Below are 21,347 nucleotides of genomic sequence, written 5' to 3' on the forward strand. Positions count from 1 at the left end.
GAGTGTTTAATCCTTAGTTCCCCTCACGAATAAAGTGTTCCCTAATGCACATTCAGCAAGATATCCAGAGAAGGTGCACAAAACCCAAATCAAGACCAACTTATATTTACTCCACCACCACAGTTCAAGAGGAACTCAACTTTTCTTTAGTGGTTTTGGCAACCGGACACATTTTGTTTACCAGGGGATGATACTTCTTTGGTATTTCTTTTAATCCTATAAAAATTAATAAACTAACTCTGTATAAGAAAGATGCTGACTTTTGAACTATTCTTAAAAACATACTGAAGGCTACATGGCATAGAGAGTTGTCACTGTTAATGTGACATCTCTGCCACTCATGGCCAGATGCTGCCTCTGCTCTCAAGGGAATAACAGGCAGTGAATATATTCTTGTCCTTTAACTACTACTGTTAAAAATCCACCATGAACAGAAATCCCTGGAAGCTGCTCCCAGAACAGGTTACCAGTGTGGAGGATGGAATTTGTTTCTAACAATGACTATGAAAATAGTGTCTCCAATTAACTAACTTCATTCCAGGAGAAAATTGGACACTTACAGATTTCTTCACTTCTGTTTTCATACACGAGCAAACACTCCATTACTTTTGAATCCTCTGTGTAATTCTTTTCTTGAAAACAGGACTGGAATTGGACCAGAATAAATCAGATATTACAAATCAGCATGAAATCCTTTTAAAATGGGCCTTCTGCTGTGGTGAAACTGTTATCAAGAAGGGTCACTAAGTGAGGGGAAATGTTGAAATACAACCAGACATGATTTATTGAGAAAGTCTCTTTTATTGATTTACAGGTCACACCTACCCCTTTATTAAAAAAGCTCTTTGTTAACTTAAAACATTATCAGAGCCAAAGTATAACATACATATTTAGAAACTTCTCAGTTGATCCCCAAGTATCAGTCTCTCTTGTTCTCCTCTCCTGTTTGAACACTTCCTTATTGCTCAGCATATTTTAGCAGCCAGAAGATGGAAATACAACACAACATACTTCCTGCACTGAGAGATCCTGGGTTTTGAACATTAATGCAAGGCTTTTCCATGCTTCAGCAAAGCAAGGATTCAGTGAGATTTTTAGTGCGTTTGAAAAAAAGAAAATACCTAAAAAGGTTTTACATGAGACTTTTCTAAGGGTGAAAAAGATAGATATTATAGAAATAAAATTGTAGATTAACGTTTTGAATAACAATTTACCTTCATTCAGTCCTTTCCAGGTACTTGTGTACTGAACAATCTACAGCAGCATTATGACAGAGTGCAGCTCCTTACAGGACAGTTTATACAGGTTTATTACCAACAGAATAATGTTTGGCTCAAGTATTGTCCATTCAATTACTGCTGAGTTGTAACTGATTAAGAGAATTTTACTCACCCTTTACTACACACCTCCAACCCACCTGCACATAAACAGATGTCTGGAACTTGCAGAGCCAGTCAGGTTTTGAATATATGGCCACAGAAGCAAGACAACTGACCATCCAGATATGTAGTGTGCTGGGCAAATTTGCTTTCATTACATTCTCATTTAAATACAGGCACTGCAGATTCTTACAGCTCTTTATAGGTGAGGAACACTCGTTCTTAGCTTTGAGAATTTTTAATTAAAGTTTGCTATTTTGCTGGAATTGGGACACCAAGGCAAGCACCTGCTCCGAGGCTTTGATGTGTTTGGTGCCCAGGTAAGCTGCACTGTTGCTGGCTGTGTCCTCCAGGAAATACCTGTAGTTCACCATCATGCCACAGGAAGCCCCAATGCCCCGAGGGCTCGTGTCCCCCATCCAGTTTATCCGCCACAGCACGGAGCCGTTCTGGAGATGGAAGTTTGCCACTGGATTAAGGGCATAACCACGGTGTTTCTCTCCATACAAGTACCAGGCACAGAGTCTCATCAGTGGGGGATTCAGCACCTCGACTAATTTATCTGATCTCACCCACTCGTTGTTGTTTAAGAGTTTCTTCAGTGTCTCAGTGGAAGAGTCTCCCGTGATCGCAGAGATTTCTTGCCATTCGGACTCTGTAAAAAGTTCATTTCTTCCCTGTTCTTTTGTTTGGGGGGAGAGGAGGCCAACAAGCCATTTTGTGAATCCTGGGATGGGTGAGAGAGTAGAAAAAACTTTTATCTGAGGAAGTTCTTTCTGCAGACGAAAGGAGAGAAAAAAAAAAAATCATGAGTTTTGTCACGACTGACACGGGGAAGTTTGAGTGAAAGAACAGCTTCAAGTCAAGGGAAAACCAGGGATTCTGACAAGGAACTGACTCACACAGACACAAAAAAGAGGTTAAAAATCACCCTGCCAGTACCAGGTTAGTGAGTAGAAAGCACTCCAGAGCATGAAGAAAACTTTAACACTGACTGAATTACAGTCCTCACACCCAATCTATATAAAACTACTTACGCAGTACTTACCAACCCTGAGCTCTGGTATCATTTTATAGGCAGAAATAAACAAATAGAATCACAGGCCATAAAGAAGTTATTCTAAGGAATATTTTTTTTAAATAAACATACAAGTTTTTAGAACCTTTTAAATGCCATTTATTTTTTATATGTAACTATTTTCTTTAAATCAAGGGCAGTTTACTACTTCAGTCTACTGTAAAATGAGGGGAGGTACTATTTTTAGATTTTTATGGAAAGAAGCATTTCCTGAAATTTTGAATTAAGTTCTTTATACAAGGCAGCTACTTTTCATGATAGTCCTTAAAAATAGTAAGATAAGAGACACATACTTGCAGTAACAAAAAAAAATTCACACAGTTCTTGTTTTAACAAAGAGAAACTTCTGCTGTACCCCTCCTAATTTATGATTAAAACCTATAAACTATGTAATTAAAACCTGTAACTATGTAACATGAAGCAAAACATACATAAGGAGAGCTGTGTGTCAGTTTTGGGGCACATCAACATGAAGAATATCCTGTCACTTGGAACACTTGGAATTAACAAAAATTACATCAGCACTTGGAATTAATAAAAATTACATTAGTCAACCCTTCTAAAAGAGTGGGGGGCAAAGGTACAGAGGGAAGACAGAGCTGAACTGAAACCACCACAGTGTTGGTTTAATTACTGCTCATACAGGAGGAAGCGGTGAGAACCAAGACATTCATCAACATTACAGAGGCATCTTAATGTCAACAGAAAATTGTCTTTAAATGACTACAAATTGCACTTTTTGTGCTTTGAGGATTACTGAGGTAAGCATTAAAAAGCCATCAGGGCTCAGATGGTGCCTCCTCAGCACGTTAATGGCTCTGGCAGGGACAGGTTGTCTGAGCTGCTCCTGCACCGTGGCATCCTCAGGTTCCCTGTGCTCACACGGCTGCCACCTGCACTCTGCTCCAGGAGGATGCAGAGCCAGGGAATTCTGCTCTAGGAGGATGCAGGAGCCAGGGAATGCTGGCCTGGCTCACCTCAGGCTGGAGACAAGCACCTTTCCTAACAACTTCCATAGCTGGTATTCACAATATCTTTTCCCTGAGCTGAAGCTCTGACTGTTATATAGACATGTAAGCTGAAGAATCCTTCTTTTGGGAGCAGGCAGGAACAAGAAAAGCAGACCAAGTTACAAACAAACACCCCATTTTATCTCATCAAAGAATCAAATAAAGAAAAAAAAAGCAAATTATTTCCTAAAAACACTAATTTCTGTATCTTATTGAACAAATCAGGGCACTCAGGAGATCCTAACTGGATCAATAGTCACAACTGCTACAGCTTCCAGAGTCAGGGAGTGCAATACCAGGAAAGCAGTAGAAACTAGGAAAGCAGGAACTTTTTTCAAGTTTCCACTAAAGGATATGATGATATTTTACTTTTAAGAGTAATTCTGAAGCTGATGTCCTTAATACAATCTGTGAAATACAACTATCAGGTTTCCTTGCATGTGTATTTCATAAAATAAAAAAAAAGTTCATTTACAGACATCTCTTACACATCTTCCTACAATTTTAGGGAATACAACATTTATAAAAAAATGAGTTTATTAGGGTTGTGCTCTTACTGTAGACTATGGATACTAGAGGCACAGATACAGAAAGTATGTTTTAATTAAAAGAATGTTTCTTAGAGTAGACAGTTTAGACTCTTCATAAAAAGTTCTCCCTTTGCTTTTGAAAAAGAGCAATGACACAGTAAATTAAAAAAAATATATCTGGAGGCAGAAAAAGGGAAAAAATAAGCACAGAATAAAGTAACTCCACAGACTTCAAACATGTTTTCCTTCTGAGCCCTGTCCTAAATACTTCCCCATGGATATAAACACTGTTTATCCACAAATCAATTCAAAGTAACTTTATAAAATTTTAATACAGAATCAAATGCACTCACTACATCTTCCTCTGGTCACCTTTCGTTCACCTCGTGTTTCTTAATCACGAAGCACACTTAATCATCACCTCTGGAGCGCACTTTTCTTTCAAGCAGCAGGATTTTCATTAGCCCTGCAGAGGAGAGCTCTGCCCATGGACCCCCTTGTCAGATACACCTTCCTGGACTCAACACTGCTACACAAAACCATGGATCTCCTGGAGAAGGAGGAAGAAGAAGCAAATTTTTAAAGGCCACTTCTAAACTTGAAGGTGTTTGTTCCTGGAGAAAGAGCAGAGGGTTTTCAGTTCTGTCAAGTCAGTGAGGAGCAGCATCACCTTCACTGCCCCATCAGCACCCTGAGGGCTGAGCTGTGCTGACTCTGCTGGGACTGGACACAGCTGAGCTGCTGAGACACTTTGCTGTCCCATAATGTGACCTCCTGCATGTCAGCTGGAAGAATTTCTGCCCAGAATGGAGGTCACAACTCCCTTCTGAAGATTCAGTGACCCAGGAGCCTCCTGCCTGTCCACACAGTAATGATGGATGAGATCTCAGGGACCGCCTCAGATGTGATGGACCTGCAGAGGAACCTCAGGGCACAGAAACACAAACCCATCATCTATAATGAGAAGTGCCCTTTTCATGTCCTATCCTGATGCAACAGCCAGCTCCCCTCAAAGACACTGGCCTTCAAAATGGGGGTTCACTCTTCTTCATTTTTTTAGTGCCTTAAAGTTCCTCTTCAATTCATAATACAAAGAGCACAAGACAAGAATAAATGGGTAAAAGTTTTCAAATTAATGACCTACCATGACAAATCCTTCATGTGCTGCAGGAGGGGCTACAGATTTTACTGTTGTGCAGTGGGGATGAAAAAGGGGAAAAAAAAAACACAGAGAAGAAGAAAAAATTGTTAGAGGCTACTTCCTCTAGGCAACGATTCAAGGAATACGGAATGTGTTTCTTTTTGACCCAAAGATAGGATTACACTCCTTAAAGGTTTGCCTTTTTTTCCTAACTATATCACTTATGCTATAAAAGATAGTGCCTTTGAGAACACACTGCTTAGGTCTCTTTCATGATTTCTTCACAGATATTTAGGGTTAAAACCTGAGAGGGGAAGAAGGAAGGTAATGCTGAAATTTGAGAAGCAGAAATTCTTCTTTCAGGCCAAAGGAAAAACTGACTGGACCAACAGAAAAGGCTGCTTAGCACAAAGTCTGAATCTCTTCTACACTCTCTCTGCTAAGAAAGCAGTGCTTGAAAATACTATTTTGCCACTGAGCAGAGCTCACAAACTGAGTTTTCCACACAGGAGCTGAGCTTTGTCCATGGCTCCCATAAAGCAACAATCCCAATCTCATCTCCCAGCTTGCAAAGCCCAGAGGGCACCTGAGCACCACCCACAGTGACAAAAGTGAGAACGAATGATTTCTTCCCCTATCTGTGTGTTAATAATAACCACTGCAAAGTTCCTAATTCAATAACTGACACTGAATCCTGCTGGTGTTGACTCCTCTTTGTTCATCATCCCTTTAAGGAGTGACATGTTCAGCAAGACAACCCAAAATATTTAACAGGAAGACAGTAGCTCCTCCTTTATTAATAAATACAAATTGGGAAATTGTGCACATTTTTTTACTTCTTAGGACAGGCAAGACGTGGGAAAGTGACCCCATTTTGAAGCTACAGTACAAAGTACCACATATCTGATAAATGCTTGAGTTTAGGAGCTTATCTGGGGCGGACATTTCTTGTGGAAAAATAAATAAATGCAGCCGAGTGTGCACATTTATGTTGTTGCTAAATTGATGTGCTAATTTCTAAGGCTGTTGTGGAAATCCATTAATGTTTACTTTCCTGTCAGAAACCCACACACCATTAAGTAACAGCTGCTAATTTTGGTTTGGGGTAGATTTCTGTATTTGATTGTCTTTTTTTCTAGGCTTTTTTTCCATTGCAGAACAGCACAGATTTCTCCTGTTATCCATATCTCATCTGAAACTGTCTTGCACTCTGAAAGCTGTAGTCCAAGGTCACATTTTTCATCAATGAAAGCAAAGCCTGTTTTGGAAATTATGATCTCCCCAGGTCACCTAGATCAAATTAAGGTAGCAATTATCAACAGCCCAAGCAGAAAGCTGAAATCTGCCACCAATTGTTAAGCATTCTATTGAGTCACACAGCAGCTATCAGTTTTCTCCCCCAAATGCCACAGGCTATAAAATCTTAAGCAGTTTTCTCAAAGGCTTCACCACAGTTATCTGTGCCTGTCATCTGCAGACTGAATTGCCATGATGTACCTTCTGCAGAGCTCCAGAGTGTTCAGAGTGGCTATAAACACATTCTGAATTAAATGTCTGCCTAATGAGCAATCTAATTGTCTCCACCTTCACCAGCACCTCTCAGCCTGCTAGAACCAACCTGCCTGCTCCTCTTCCAGCACCCAGTTTGGGGTCGGTTTGTTTGTTTTCTTGTAGTCCTCTGAAATAGTTTCAAAATCCAATTCGTTTCTGGGAACGACACAAGCTTGAATTTTAGAAACACCAGAGATTATTTTTGTTGTCTGCTCCCTGCTTTATATACATTAATATAACCAAGGGAGCACACACAGAATGCCTACACAGCCCATTCTCAGATTTGTACAGGGAGAACTGGGACCAAAGTGGTATCAGTGGAGTAATGAATTCATCCCAAAAAAAAGGAAACGGGATATGCTCAGATAACAACAGAAGCCTGTATATAAAACCCTTCTATATTACTTGTGAAACAAACTTTTGTAAAGAAACTACCAAAACCAGAACAATCTGCTCCTGAGAGCAGCACACTTTCTCCCAGGATGCCCTTTGTATGAGACACCAGCTACATCCCTCAGGTCCTGCTCTGATTTCCAGTATATCCCTCCCCTTCACACAAACATATATAGCAACACCTGTGGCAAATTCCAAATCATCATGTCTAGGTAGAGATTAAGGATTCAAACTGCAAACTGTGCACATTTAAAGAGAGGAAACTGAGGACCCATTTCAACTTCATCCATCCTCCATCTGCTTAAATTAATGAGAGACCCAAAAGCAGGGGCATTTAACCTGTACACAGTGCCCCAAACTAATAGTGCTCAACACTGTGGGTTGAAATCCTTCCCAGAGCCTCCACTGCTGCAGTTTTCCCAACAATCCTAACAAAAACCCATTTGTAAGGAATACTTTCATGAGGGAACCAGCAGGTGACATTCTCTGAAGGTGAGAAGTGCTGCCCTACACCTGTTCAAGTTTAGCAGAGCATGTGACCACCTCAGGCAAATCAGCAAGAAGATTTCTAAAAAATTAAGCTCTATTTTAATTGTCCATTAATCAGATTTTAAGGAAGAGGGTGCTAACTGAATTTACAGCCATAATTTTGTAGTTTAGATACCTGTTAGACCAATGTTTCAGCACAGTTTTTTAACATTCTTGTCAAATGAAGGTTTCAGTGGTGGAAGCAGAGTGGCTGTTAACACACTTCTAACTTGTGCATGTCTTTTTCTGACCTAATGATACACATTCATGACTAGTCCAATCTGGAGTTTTCCTTATGAAGAATGACAGCTGAGATCTCAGTTTTGAGGTTACAGTGGGACTTAGAAGTGTCAGAGTAGGTTACGTTGAGGCAAAGTCAGATAAAGGACTTTTACTAGAGAATAAAAGAAATTATAAGAGTATGCAAAGCCTTGGGAAAAAAATGAATCCAATAGAATTCTGCAGAGCAAACAGATGTCCACAAAAGTTAACTCAACTGGCAAGTTATAAAAGTGTATTAATCATCAACAACTCAAACACGATGGGAAACAAAATCCTCAACCCCTTCAAATGGTCTCCTCTTCCCAAAGGATTTTATTACCAGTTAAATCAAAGACAGTCTCAACTTCTGTAACCCGGAACACTCAGTGATTTAGCAGCACTTTAAAAAGAGATTTGTTTATTGCAAAGCCATGAAAAGGTTACATAGAAAATCCTCTTCCTATCAGAGACCTCACCCATCTATTTTTGCAAAGGTTGCTGGAAGCTTGCTTAATGAGATGCAATTTTTGACCCAGGACTTTTTTGCTGAGCCTGTATTGTTTCAGCTGCTGCCACCAAGTCAACTCAGCACTCCTGCCACACCATTTGTCCCTTTTAAAGCCACTGTAACGCTGCTCCAAAGAATTATGTCCAGCCTGAAAATACAGACAACCTTGGAAAGTCCTTTGCTTCCACCTGACCAGAGAGAAAGAGAGCACATGTGTGCAATTAATCCACTGAAGTAGGACTTCCAGAGTTTTGGGAGACAGGTAAAACAGGCTGCCAAGAATATTACTCATCATATTCTCTACCTTTGGCCTTCACTTTGTAGAAATTTTACAGGGAAAGCATTTGGAAACTGTAAATACACAGGGCTTGTCTCCTCTGAGGGGAGAAATCCACTGAGATGGAAGGCACAACATTTAAAGCTAAAGCTCAGCAAGGAGGAGTTATAGATGTGCATCAAATAATTCTGTAACAACAGTACAGTGATTTAGGGTCACTGCACAGATGTAAAATATGTAATGGAAAATGGTTCTTGCAGAATTCAAGAGCAATGCTTTGGAATGAAGAGGGAGAAAGCATGGAGTGGGAAGAAGAGACAAGAAAAAAATATTAACATCATCAAAGAGTGGAAGAAAAACTATTAGAGAATCATGTCCATCATGGACAGACACTCCTGGATTATCCTTTGTATTTTCTTTAGCCTTACAGTGGTACCCAAAAAAGGAATGGGGTAAAAGCAAGAGATAAAAGTTGTTGTACCTTTATTATATAGATACAAACTACATAGAAACAAGCTGTTCAAGTCTGGCCAGCACTTCAGAGCCAACAAAGCCCATGTTCAATTTGCCACATAATACCTTACTAACAACACATTTTTCATGACACCTTAAAGCAGTGTATGGAATAGGGAGATCTCCATCTTTGGCACTGTATGGACAGCACTCAGTTTTCAACATAAAGTTATACGACCTCGAGGCATTAATTTGTGATTACAATGTATTTAAAGGCATCTCAGCCAAAGTGGTTCCTCTTCATTGTGTGTTTGATGAAGAGAGGCTGGATTTTACACACTGAAATGCAGAAACTTTGTCCTAAGTATAAACAAGAAACACATTCTTCTGTTGGACACACCAAATTTCAGAACTTGCATTAGGTTATCTCAGCATGGTGTGTCCGTTTGCCTTTATAACTCACAACTTTGCAAGTGTTGCAAGCAATTAGTGATGGACAGATCTGATGGTAATAGGGTTATTTTATGAGAGCGACTCAATTATGCAGAAATTATTTTCCAGATCTGAAAGCAGATAACTGCATGGATTTATTCCAATTTCCCCTCAGTCAAGATCAGACAGATGGCACGGCCTAATTATACCTGGACTACTGCACTTTCCACAATTAATCTAAAAGCCATTCCAAATGCAAGAAGCAACAGAATTCAGCCAAAATAGCCATTAAAAATAAAATAAAATAAAAAACTTCAGGGCAGCTAGCTATGATTCAGCAGTTAACTAATCAATCATTTTGTAGAAGTTTGGAGCATCCACCTTTAAGTTGTTTTTGTAAGCAGAACCTAAGTTCTACATCACACAGTTTTCCAAATATCATTACTAATCTAGATGTGGAAGAATAAATACGAACACAAAAAGTGATCATTACTTTTAAGTGGTAGGTTTGTTAATAATTTAAGTAGTAAAGAGTATTAAATAAAATTATGTACTCAGTGCAGAAATATGACTGTCTCTTCCACACTATTCTATATATGAATTTTCATCCCTTTCTCAAGTTGCTTGGAAGAAGGTTCTACAAGAAGTACTAAAACTATTAACAATATTCCTAGGGCATGTAATGATATTAAATTCATAGATCTGACTTGTATAAAGCAACTGATTCTTGGACTATCAAGACATTCTCTTAACTATACTGCAAGAAATGCCTGGGCAAAAAAATCTTTATTTTCCTAAATAGAGATATTCAAGGCAAGCATGCAAACTGCATAAATAACCAGAGGCAAATCAATATAACAAACAAAAAAATGAACAAATTAATGTACAGGAAGTATTTTTGTTACTGGAGCAGCTGTAAGATTTTGAAAAAGGCATTGTCAGGTACATTGAAGAGAGAAAATGTTGATCAGGGGCCTGGAAGGAACCTGTTTGCAGGGTCCACCCCCTAAACTGAGAGGCAACAGTGAATCCTAACATAGACAACAGTGCAAAATCCAGCTGTATCCAAGTTACCTTCAAGAGAAATGGACTCATTTGACTTTAGGTAACCTACATGTGAGGAGGCAAACACAGGAATTCACACGGGGTGTGCCAGCTGTGGAACAGAACCTACACCTGGCAGACATTAACCAAGAGCAGAAAATGTTCTTCCAAGTCCTTGCATGTCTTCCAAGGCTGACCTGGGAAAACCCAGCAGCTCCTGGCCTTGAGCAGGGACAGGAATTGCAAACTCAGGAAGGTCAGGGCAGCACAGTGGGCAAAGAGCACCTCAAGGACCCCCCCATCAACCCACCTGCAGCTCCTTGACCACCTTCTTGATGAGGTAGGTCCCAAGTTCCACCCCCTGCAGCCCCTGCTGAGTCAAACTGATGGAGTAGAAAATGGCTGTTGAGATTTTCTCTGTATCTTCTGTTTCTAAAGGAGGCACTTCTTTCACTATGGCCTGGGAAAATTAGAATTTAAAAGAAAAGTTATTAATAGTTATCATCATCATTATGGGGAGTAAGTCTTTCTTTTTAACTTTTAAATGTATTAGCACTTTTCCCCACTCTTTTATTCATTACCCTCTGTGAGAAACAATAAGAATCCAATGAAAAAGAAGAAAGAAGAGCTGTTTATCCATTAGTAAATGCTGCAAATAACATGGTTTAAAATTTTCAGAATTAATTGCAACCACTTTGGAGTTTTAATCTCATTTTCTCCATTTTCTTATATATTTCTTATTTTTTCTCATTCTTCTCCCACTTGAGCAACCCCCCTAAATGTCAACCTATGTAATACAGCTACATATACAGATTATCCCTGTAATTTTTACAATTCTCTCATCTCTTAAAAAGATGAAGCAAATCCAAATATCACAAATATCACAAATATCACAAATTATAAGAAATTTTAAAGGAAGCACATTGCAATTTGAGCACTTTGCTGTGTACTAAATGCAGCAGTGACTGTACCTGGATGTTGTTGGAGATGTCACTGGTCAGAGCCACATGCAGGACTATCAATGGTTCCCCTGGGATTGCACAGTGGGAAAAAAAGTAACATCTTCTATAGGCCCCAACTCGACGCTTCATATCAACCCAGTTCCTGACAGGATGCACAGCTTCAGAACTCAAGGAGAAAAGAAAAGTACAATTATTATCATTTTTTTCAAAATAAGAGGTCAGCTGCCAACCCTACAAGCTCCTCATTCTTCCCCACTGATGTCAGGGACAAAACTCTCCTATCAAAAAAGGACAATCAGGCTGTAAGTGAATAAAGTAAAATTCATCAGCAAACTGACAAAGTGGATTGTGAAGGCAGATTGCACATCTACTCTTTAGTGTGTTTGCCAAATTCCCTTGAAGATTAATTCTTACTCATTATTTTTATTTGGAACCTTTAGCTGGTTTACAAGATCTCTTTTCTTTGCCTCCTCAACATTTAAGTCACATACTGTCACAACTCTTGAGAGATTCAGTTTTCTTCAAGCTTTTTATATAACAAAGTGGCACAACAACATAACTTGAGTCCAATCATTTGCGACTTCATCACAGCTTTGACAGCAATTCAGAAATAAATGTTTTAGAGCACATTACATAAAACCCAAGGTTCTCTCTTCACACACAGGTCACAGGTGATCCTGTGCACCTCACCAGGTCCAGCCAGGAAGGGGAATATCACTGGATTAGAAGTAAAAAATGCTCTTGAGTGTTGGGCTGCACGAGATTCAAATGTGCTGCTGGTGCAGACTTGAGGAGAGATGGGGGCCCATGGAAGCAGCAGCAGCTGCAGCATCTGTGGCAGCAAAGGCAGTGCTGCAAGGATCTGGGTTTGTAGGAAAATGTGTAAAGAGTAACTGGGAAAGCTGGAAAAAAACACAGCAGCCTACAAGGGCAGCAGGTGAGCTAAAGGATCAAATTATGGGACAAATGATCCCCTTTACTGTTATTTAATTCAGTTGTTAAATGTGTGCTCTACAGAGTGTTAAATGAAAATATTCCATTATTATACTTTGCCTGTGGTTCAGTATTGAAAAGCAGAGTTTTGAAAACAGTGGATCTGTGCAGTCCCAAGCATTTCCTCACCTCTTCATAAACGAGTCTTTCCAACCTTTAGCACTTACTCACTAATTTTCTGAAGTATTTCACAAGGGGATTGCCAAGTGACCCTTTCCAAGTTCAGGAATCCTGTGCAGAACCACTCTGACAGCATGTTCTTCAGAACTCCACTCATTTCCTGCAAGCAGAAGAAAGCTGGAATTAAATAAACAAAGTAGAACACAGGAATGTGAGTAAAGATAACCTTGACTGATTCAAACTACAGCACAAGGAAGTTAAAAGAAACTAATGCTTCTGTTTGAGAAGATTTACCAGTTCAGCTGGACAATTTCTATAGTAAACTACACAGAAGATAAGGCAAAAAAATGCAGATGAAAAGCAGACAATAGGTAGAAGTATTTGAGCAGTCTTGACCATAAGGTCACAGTTGCTCAGATTTAAATACCATGAGAAAATATCTTTCAACAGGAGGCAGATAGAACTATAGAGTTTTTTACAGGCTTTGCAGAATTTTTCTTCTCTGGAAATATGAATAATTTTGAGCAAGAAAAATAAAAACAGCAGCATAAGACCACAGAACTCAAAAATCAAACCAGCTTTGGAACAGTGTGAAACAGATGAAACCCACCTGAAATATCAAATACTTTCAGAAACATTCATGGTGATTTTTATATTCCCTACTAATTTCCTGCTGCCTGTATTATTAAAGATTTCCTATCTAAAATTCTTTGAATTGAAAAAGTATTCTTGAACTCAGCACAGCATGAAAATCCCTTAAAGAGAGTCCAGAGCTTGTTTTTTTTGTCTTCCATTTGCCTTGTCCACAGGACAGCATGTGATACCAGCACCAACTTACCAACAGCCTGGGCAGAAACATGAGCTTACCTGAAACTAACTTAATAACCATTTATTTCAAAACAAAAACTCCTCACCTTCTTCTCAGTCCTTTATTAAATAGCTATTACTGCACGTAAAAGAGATAAAAATTAGGTTCCACTGTACTTTAGCTTGCTACATTTAAGCAAAACAACACAAAAAAAATATAAATTTCATCAGATTTATATTTTTGCACTTAAAACATTTTCCCTAAGTTCAGGTGTAGCCTCAGGACTAAGAAAGCAAAAATATTTCTTGTTACAACCTAACAAAGTTGTAGAGGCACTTATCAAAAGATACATATCAAAGAAGGTTCCTGCTGGCCAAAGCAACTGCTACAAATATTCCAGGATTGAATAAGAGAATGGTTTTATTCCTTAATTCAACATACTAGAAAAACTGAAATTTATAAACACAGAAGAAACAGCCATTCATCTGCACAGAACAATTCTGTCATGCATGATTATTTTTTTTTCTCCAATACCTTTTTCCTAAACAAGTATATTCTGATTGGTTTGTTTATTCTGACTTTAAGGTACCTCCCTTGTGAATCCACGTTTCTGCACAGCTCTGAAGTTTTTAGATAATAACCATAAATCATTTTGGTCAGATACCCCTCGGTGTAGTCAAAGTCTCCAGGATTGCTTGTTTTGTTTTCTTTTGTACTGTAAACCAGAAAAATGAGCTGGATTTGTCAGATCTGGGGTCAAAGGAACAGATCCTTATGGCTCTCTTGTCATCCATCCCCTTCTTGGAACACCATCTCAGCTGCAGCCCAGATGAAGGAGGGAAAAGTGCTGATGGCTGCACTCCTGCTGGGCAGGAACTGAACGCTCTGCTCTGCAGCTCTGGCAGGAATGTGGCTCAGGCAGCAAGGAGAACACCAGTTATCCTGCATGGAAACTGGGAAAAGTGGAAAACATCAGAGTCATGTTTTACTTCTTTGGAGCACCTACAGCTCTTTCCAGTGTGCTCCATAGGGTGGGAGCTGTTTTCAGACAGAGCTACTTGAGGTGTAAAATGCAGCTGGATAAAGCAATGCCATTGGAACCAAGGAAGGAAGTGAAGCAGATGTGCTTTAGTCACGATCTAGGGAGAAAGGAATATTGTTTGTGGGGAATTACAACCCAATTCAACAGCAGCTGTAAAGAATAATGTTTTATAAAACAACAGGGCAGCGTGGAGGCCAAGGGTTAGAACAGCTCCAGTTGGAAGGGACCCATCACTGAGTCCAGCTCCACCTGGGCATGGAGCGACAGGAGAGAGGGGAATGGGCTTAGGCAGGTTTAGATTGGATATTAGGGGAAATTCTTTACTCTAAGGGCAGTGAGGCCCTGGCACAGGTTGCCCAGAGCGGCTGTGGCTGCCCCATCCCTGGAAGTGTCCAAGGCCAGGCTGGATGGGGCTGGGAGCAACCTGGGCTAGTGGAAGGTGTCCCTGCCCATGGCAGGGGGTGGATGGAGATGAGCTTTCAGGTCCTTTCCAACCCAAACCATTCCCAAATTCCATGATTCTATGTTAACCAAATTTCTTGGTGCAGAAAGACATAAAAATTTATACTATCCAAAACTGTGTTTAACTCAGCCATCTAAGAAAAAAAATCTGAGTTGTGTTTAATATCACAATATACACATTTCCAAAAGGTTTTACTCCAACAGGACAGTCCCAATTTTGCATCTCTTATCTTGTAGACTTAGTGGTACATTCTCTTATTTTGTAAAGTTAGTGGTAAATAAATTCTTATTTTCATTTCAGAGGCCTTTCTAGTCATAAAAATTACATCTCCAATACTTCATTGAAAAGAAATCACATATTTGTTATTCAGCATCCCAATTTTAAATCTGAGCAACAAGACATACTCAGATTAGTATTTCAAATTACCAGTTATACTTCAATTTATATTAGGCAAGTATAATAAACTGTGATTATTTTTCTCATTCTGTGTTCTTGCTACAAGACAGCAAATTATAGGCTTTTTAATCTTCCCAACAAGTCCCTATTTATTGGGCAACAAATGGAAGAACTCTGATGAAAACCTTCAATTAATTTTTTTTTAGTAAGAAAAACTGCCTCTTTGATGAGGGAACTATTTCAATTTCCCTCTCAAACTACTAAATAAAAAAGCCCTCAGATGAGTCGAATTTTAACTCGTTTTTGGGTTTTAACCTGATAAGTTTCATTTGGGACCTACAGATCTACTCTGATATGGCCAAGTGTTCTAAGGTGTCTTTGGTGGTGGGAGGGTTTAGTTGGGGTTTTTTTGTTTGTTTTGTTAGCTTTAAAATATACACAGAGAATGTCCCTGGTGAGATTCTGAAAAATATCCCATCAGAAAACTAGGATTCAATAGTTAGACATGAATTAAAGGGGATTGTTTGCTGCTTTTTTATTGCTAATAGTAATTACTGCACTGATAATGGTAGTGCTGAAAACTCCCCTGGCTCTTGTGGTCTCTATTATTTCATGTCTTATTCATAAAAAAAAATTAAAGTCATTATTTCCTTTTTCCCCCTTATTTCTGCTCATTTAGCCAATGAGTAAAGTATGCACAAGCATTTTCAAGTGACTTAATCACCTGCATACAGCATATATTTTACTGTAATCTCTTGAACAAACACAAAATAGAAATGTTACATCCACCCATTTCTAACAGTCCAAGTTGTTTCTGTGTTGATAGCTGCTGAGGATATAGAAAAATATTTCATATTTACAACACAGCAATGGGCAATCCTTGTTTTAATAGGTCTTTCAAAATGCAAAATGAAAACTAAGGACTAAGAAATATTTTAGACAGTTTGGGCAAAACCAAAATCCCAGCAGGTCATATAATGCATTCTGTAATTTTCCTCCAGCATCAGGAAGATCCATTTAATTTTATGTCCACATTTCCTCGTCAGTGCAGATACAAACATGCAAAAGTTGTAAAATTCTTGTTGCACACTAGTTTTTATGTCTGTTAGAATTTCAATCAAATCTACACTAATGAAATGGCTACACAGGACTTTAGAGGCAAATACCAAACACTTTTTTTATAGAAAAACTTTTAATAATGATGATATTTCTTTTTTTTCCAGTAGACCAACACCAGACCAAGATTACAGACACACTCCAGCTACTGCTTAATTATGGAAGCAGGTGTATTTATAAATCAATTTGACAAAAATGCTCTCTTTTTCATTATCTTTTTGCCAGAAGCTTGAACTTTCCACTGACTTTTTCTAAATCATATGGAAAGATGAAAAATATTTTAAAAGCAATCGTTGAATGATTTGCTACCTGAAATAATAATGTTGTGAATTTTTCACCAGAGTCATATTTCGAGTGCTGAAATATGAGTAAGCAAGGGAAATATAAAACATCTCAGGAGAAAAATGCTGGCACAGAAAAAGTAAAGCCTTGCAGGCAAGAGGGTTCTGAACAATAAAAGAACTACACTCAGGAAACAGATTTTCAGCAAATTTCGCTCCGTGCATTGCAAGGGCTGATCAGAAATTCAACTTATTTATAAGGACAGTGGAAAATGAGCCTGTCCTGGGGTGGAAGGAAAGAACAGGACACATGAAAAGAACATAAGAGAATGAGGACAAAAATTCAAACAGCATCATGAAAAAGAATCAGGCCCAGCTTCACTGCAATTTAACTTTTTAAAGAGTGTACGATGTGGCAGCACCTTTTTTTTTAAATGGCCCTCCTAATGTTATTCCTGAGGCTTGTGATGGTAATAATTGATTCATATATTTAACAGATAAGAAAATCCACCTCTGGGACAGATTACAGAGAACTTTCTCCTGGTATGTCCTATATGAATTTTTGGTGGACTCTTTGGAAAAAGAGCTGTACAGCTTCAAAAATACAGTTTACCACTAAATTTTTGATTTTATCAAGACACCTGTGTCAAGACATTCCTCATCTTTCCCAATCCACATGGGACATTTACTACATCATAACCTGTCACTGGATGCCATAATTTTTCTGTCTTGCTCTGGGTGATGATTCTGCCTTCTAATAACCAACTTATATGTAAACTAAAACTTACATGCAGCACATTCCTTCTCTTTGCACAATCCATCATTTTAAGGATTTCCAATGCATTGTTCAGGGTTTATTTTAAGATCTAAGGAATTCTTCCAGTAAGGCAGACAGCATTCTTTTTCAATTGCTTATAATTCAGCTTTTTCATTTTGTTAATGATTTCTGAACAGTGAAACCAGGGGAGAAACAATCAGAAGTTAATCTGCATCTCCTTGGTTTCAAGTAATACCTTTAGAAATTCAAGAAAGTAAGAACTGATCACATATAACAATAATACAGTGACTTCTGATGTGTTATCATCCATCCCAAGTTTTGGAGCTTCCTAATAGCTTTTTTGTCTCTATCCTGCAGTCAGGGAAACCAGTAAAGAAATTGTCCACTGCAAGAATCTAAAATATAGATTGCATCACTAGAAAGGTTCTTTACTCAAGACTGAAATTCTTTATTAAAAAAGAAAGAAAAAAAAAGAAAAAGAACGTTAAAGAATGTTTAATGAAAAAAAAAAAGGGAAAAAAGAAAAATTTACAATCCCACCCCCAAATTTAGAGCCTGAATATTCTGCCATACAGTTTTCTCTGCTCTTGACACACAGTCTCAAACAGGTAATAGTGTCTCACACCTATGGCTTTCCGAGACCAAATTAAGTATTTGTGTCCTCACACCCTTTCTTCACAAACCACTTGTCAGTCAACACCTCCTGGGGGTTTTTTGCTCCCTTGGGTGCTCGTAGTTATTATGTCACTTACTTGCAATAGAAGCAAATAGATTTTAAAGGCTGAGCAAGACACTTAATTCAGAAGCAACAGGTAACACCTTTCCCAGACAAACCAGCAGGAACACGGGAAAAACACACAGTTCTGGGTCTTGGGTTGATGTGGAAAAAGATGAGAATGACCTAAGTGAAAGTCCAGGCTGAAAAGAAACAGTGTCCAGAGTAAATCCTTACAGCCAATATGGTCACAAACAAACCCAATGCAAACCAGTTCTAGGTTAATCTTTCCTGACTTACGTGCTGCTTATCATCAACTCTCGTTTTTAGACTACATTGCATCTGAAAAATAAAACTGATCAACAAGCACAAAACTGACTACAAGAACGGAAATACAGAACTGAGCCCAGTCATCTGATGAACCCAAACATTTAAGAAAATATTTTGAGAAGACAGAACGCCCCTGAGAGCCTTTTATTGATGCTTTAGCTTTGCAGACAATATTTTCCTACTTTCAAATGTCTTTAGTATGTTTCTGTGTTATCTGACACATGTACATTCAGCTGTTTTACATATTTTTACCCTGATAATTTTGCAAACTCAGTCCAGTTTTACTTAAGATGATCCAACTGGATGTGGAATGTTACCGAAGCTGTTGTTGCTTCGGTTATGTGATGACTGTGGTTCATTGACAGAACTGACATCAAGAACATTGTTTTCTTGTCAAACCTAATTTGGATCTGAATATTGGCAAATAACTAATGGTTATTGCATCTGATTGACTTGCTGTCTCTCTTCATTGCCTTCCAGGAAGTCCTGTCAGCTCCTGCCACTGTCATGCCCTACAGCAGTCCTTCCTCCACATCCATGTCACCTCACTGCACCATGGGATGTTTCACTTCACCTCTGCCTTCTCACTCTTGAGCCAAATCACAGCAACTCCTTTCTCCTGCTGATACTCCTCACCATTAGCACGACACAGTGCTGTGTCACTTGTGGCCCTGGAACAGACTAAGGAGTGAGGCCACGACCGAGGGAGTTCCTGGCACAGCTTGGCAGCCCCAACACGAGCTGCACTGCACCAGTGTGGCACTGCCCACAGCAGCCTCCCACTGCCACTCTGGGAAGCAAGCCCATTGCTTCACCCCACGGGCCACTCCCTTCCTGAATATCAACACAGGCAGCTCTCGCTGGTGCCGTGGCTGTGAGATGGGGTTCACTTGTGTCCCACCACAGAATCGATTGGTTGGAAAAGAGCTCTGGGACCGTGGAGTCCAACCTGGGACCAATCCCCACCTTGTCAACTAGACCAGAGCACCGAGTGCCACACCTAGTCCTTCCTTAAACACCTCCAGGGATGGGGACTCCACCACCTCCCTGGGCAGCCCCTTCCAATGTTTAACCCTTTCTGTGAAGAAATTCTTCCTGGTGTCCAACTTAAACCTCCCGTGGCACAGCTGGAGGCTGTTTCCTCTCATTCTGTCCCTTATTCGCTGGGAGCAGAGCCCGACCCCCACCTGGCTCCATCCTCCTGTCAGGGAGTTGTAGAGAGCGAGAAGGTCCCCACTGAGCCTCCTTTTCTCCAGGCTGAGACCCCCCAGCTCCCTCAGCTGCTCCTCACAGGACCTGCCCTCCAGACCCTTCCCCAGCTCCGCTGTCCTTCCCCGGCCCCACTGCAGCCCCTGAACGTCCCACCTGAATTGAGGGGCCCATGGACACCTCAACATCGAATCGGCTTCACGGCACACTTTCCATCCCAACGTGGCTCCAGGAGCAGGAAGCCCCAAACCACATCCCCGCCGACTTCCTTCAGAGCCACCCATCCTCATCTCTGCCCTCACCTTGACATGAGGCCCATCCACCTCCTTGCTCGCCAGCCCCTCCACCAGGTCGCCCCGGAGCTCCACGAGGAAGCGCAGCCCGCCCTCGAGGCGGCCCAAGTGCTGGAAGAGCCCGCGGTACTGGGGGTTCAGGTAGTACCGCAGCCGGTCCTCGGCCTGTAGCAGCGCCCCGGGCTCCCTGCGCTGCTCCCGGGCCTGCAGCACCTTCCCGGCGGCCTCGGCCACCCGCCCGTGCTCCACGCCGAAGTCCTGGGCCAGGCGGGTGAGGAGCTCTGCGCGGGGCGGCCCGGGCGGCAACGCGCGGTAGAACTGCACGAACTCCGCGCCGCGCAGCTCCGCGGGAGGCGGCGCCTTCTCCTTGGTCTCGTAGGGCGGCAGCGGCGGCACCGAGCGGCGCAGCAGCTCCTCCATGCCCGGGGCGGCCGCGGCCGAGAGGCGCCGCGCGCCCCGCGCTGCCCAGAGCAGCGGGCGCGGGCCCAGGCGCGGGCACAGGCGGCTCATCCCTCTCCCGGACACACACCGGCACCGGCCGCGGCACCGCCCACGGGGCAGCGCTGCGCGCGCTGATTGGGTGGAATCGCAGACTGACAGCCCGCCTCGCCAATGGAAAGCGAGGATGGTGTGGCGGGGCTGGGGGTGTGTCGGCCGCCATGTTGAGTGTGGGCACAGGGGTCACCGCGCGGCCCCGCCCCGGGGCGGCACCGGCGCGTCCTCAGCGCTCGGAGCTCCCCGGCACCGCCCCTTCCTCAGAGTTCAAGTTAGAATCAGTCATAGTGAACATAGTCTAACCACAGAGAACACAGAGAACCAGGGGAGGTTCAAGTTGGCCACTAGGAGGAATTTCCTCACGCAAGGGATGATTGGGCTTTAGGCTGTCCAGGCAGGTGGAGTCACTGCTCCTGGAGGTGTTTAAGGAAAGACTGGACGAGGCACTCAGTGCCATGGTTTAGTTGACGAGGTGGTGATCGCTCACAGGTTGGACTCGATGATCTCAGAGTTCTTTTCCAGCCTAAATGATTCTGTAATTCTGTGAATCATCAAGGTTGGAAGAGACCTTTAAGATCATCCAGTCCAACCCTTGACCCGGCGCTGCCGCTGCAACCCCTGAACCAGTAAATCACATCACCCTTCCCCTGAGCATGTGTAGAATTTAACTTGGGTTGCTTAACTTGTGTGTAAATTACTAACCAATCCTAATTAGAGGGACTGTACTTGGAAAGTTACTAACTCTGAATTTTTGCATATAA

At 41.1% G+C, this 21,347-nt stretch overlaps 1 protein-coding gene across 1 annotated transcript; it reads right to left on the reverse strand.

The window, feature by feature from the left end:
• Nucleotides 1-781: 781 nt before the first annotated feature.
• Nucleotides 782-20,590, reverse strand: MLYCD (malonyl-CoA decarboxylase). Its single transcript, XM_027725166.2, has 5 exons — nucleotides 20,101-20,590; nucleotides 12,708-12,820; nucleotides 11,557-11,713; nucleotides 10,896-11,045; nucleotides 782-2,155 (listed from the first exon to the last, which is right to left on the reverse strand). The coding sequence occupies exons 1-5, from the start codon at nucleotides 20,509-20,511 to the stop codon at nucleotides 1,622-1,624; spliced, it is 1,365 nt and encodes a 454-aa protein (XP_027580967.1). The 5' UTR covers nucleotides 20,512-20,590; the 3' UTR covers nucleotides 782-1,621.
• Between the last annotated feature and the right edge of the window lie 757 nt (nucleotides 20,591-21,347).

Source organism: Pipra filicauda, unplaced genomic scaffold (genome assembly GCF_003945595.2).
Source record: "Pipra filicauda isolate LSUMZ 115617 unplaced genomic scaffold, ASM394559v2 scaffold159_size1710840_pilon, whole genome shotgun sequence".
Taxonomy (NCBI): Eukaryota; Metazoa; Chordata; class Aves; order Passeriformes; family Pipridae; genus Pipra; species Pipra filicauda.

Coding starts and splice junctions, on each gene's coding strand:
- MLYCD (XM_027725166.2), bottom strand. CDS start 20,511: ATGGAGGAGCTGCTGCGCCGCTCGGTGCCGCCGCTGCCGCCCTACGAG. Junction 12,821..20,100: donor TGGATGGGCCTCATGTCAAG/GTGAGGGCAGAG, acceptor TTCTGCTTGCAG/GAAATGAGTGGAGTTCTGAA. Junction 11,714..12,707: donor ATACTTCAGAAAATTAGTGA/GTAAGTGCTAAA, acceptor TTTCTCCTTGAG/TTCTGAAGCTGTGCATCCTG.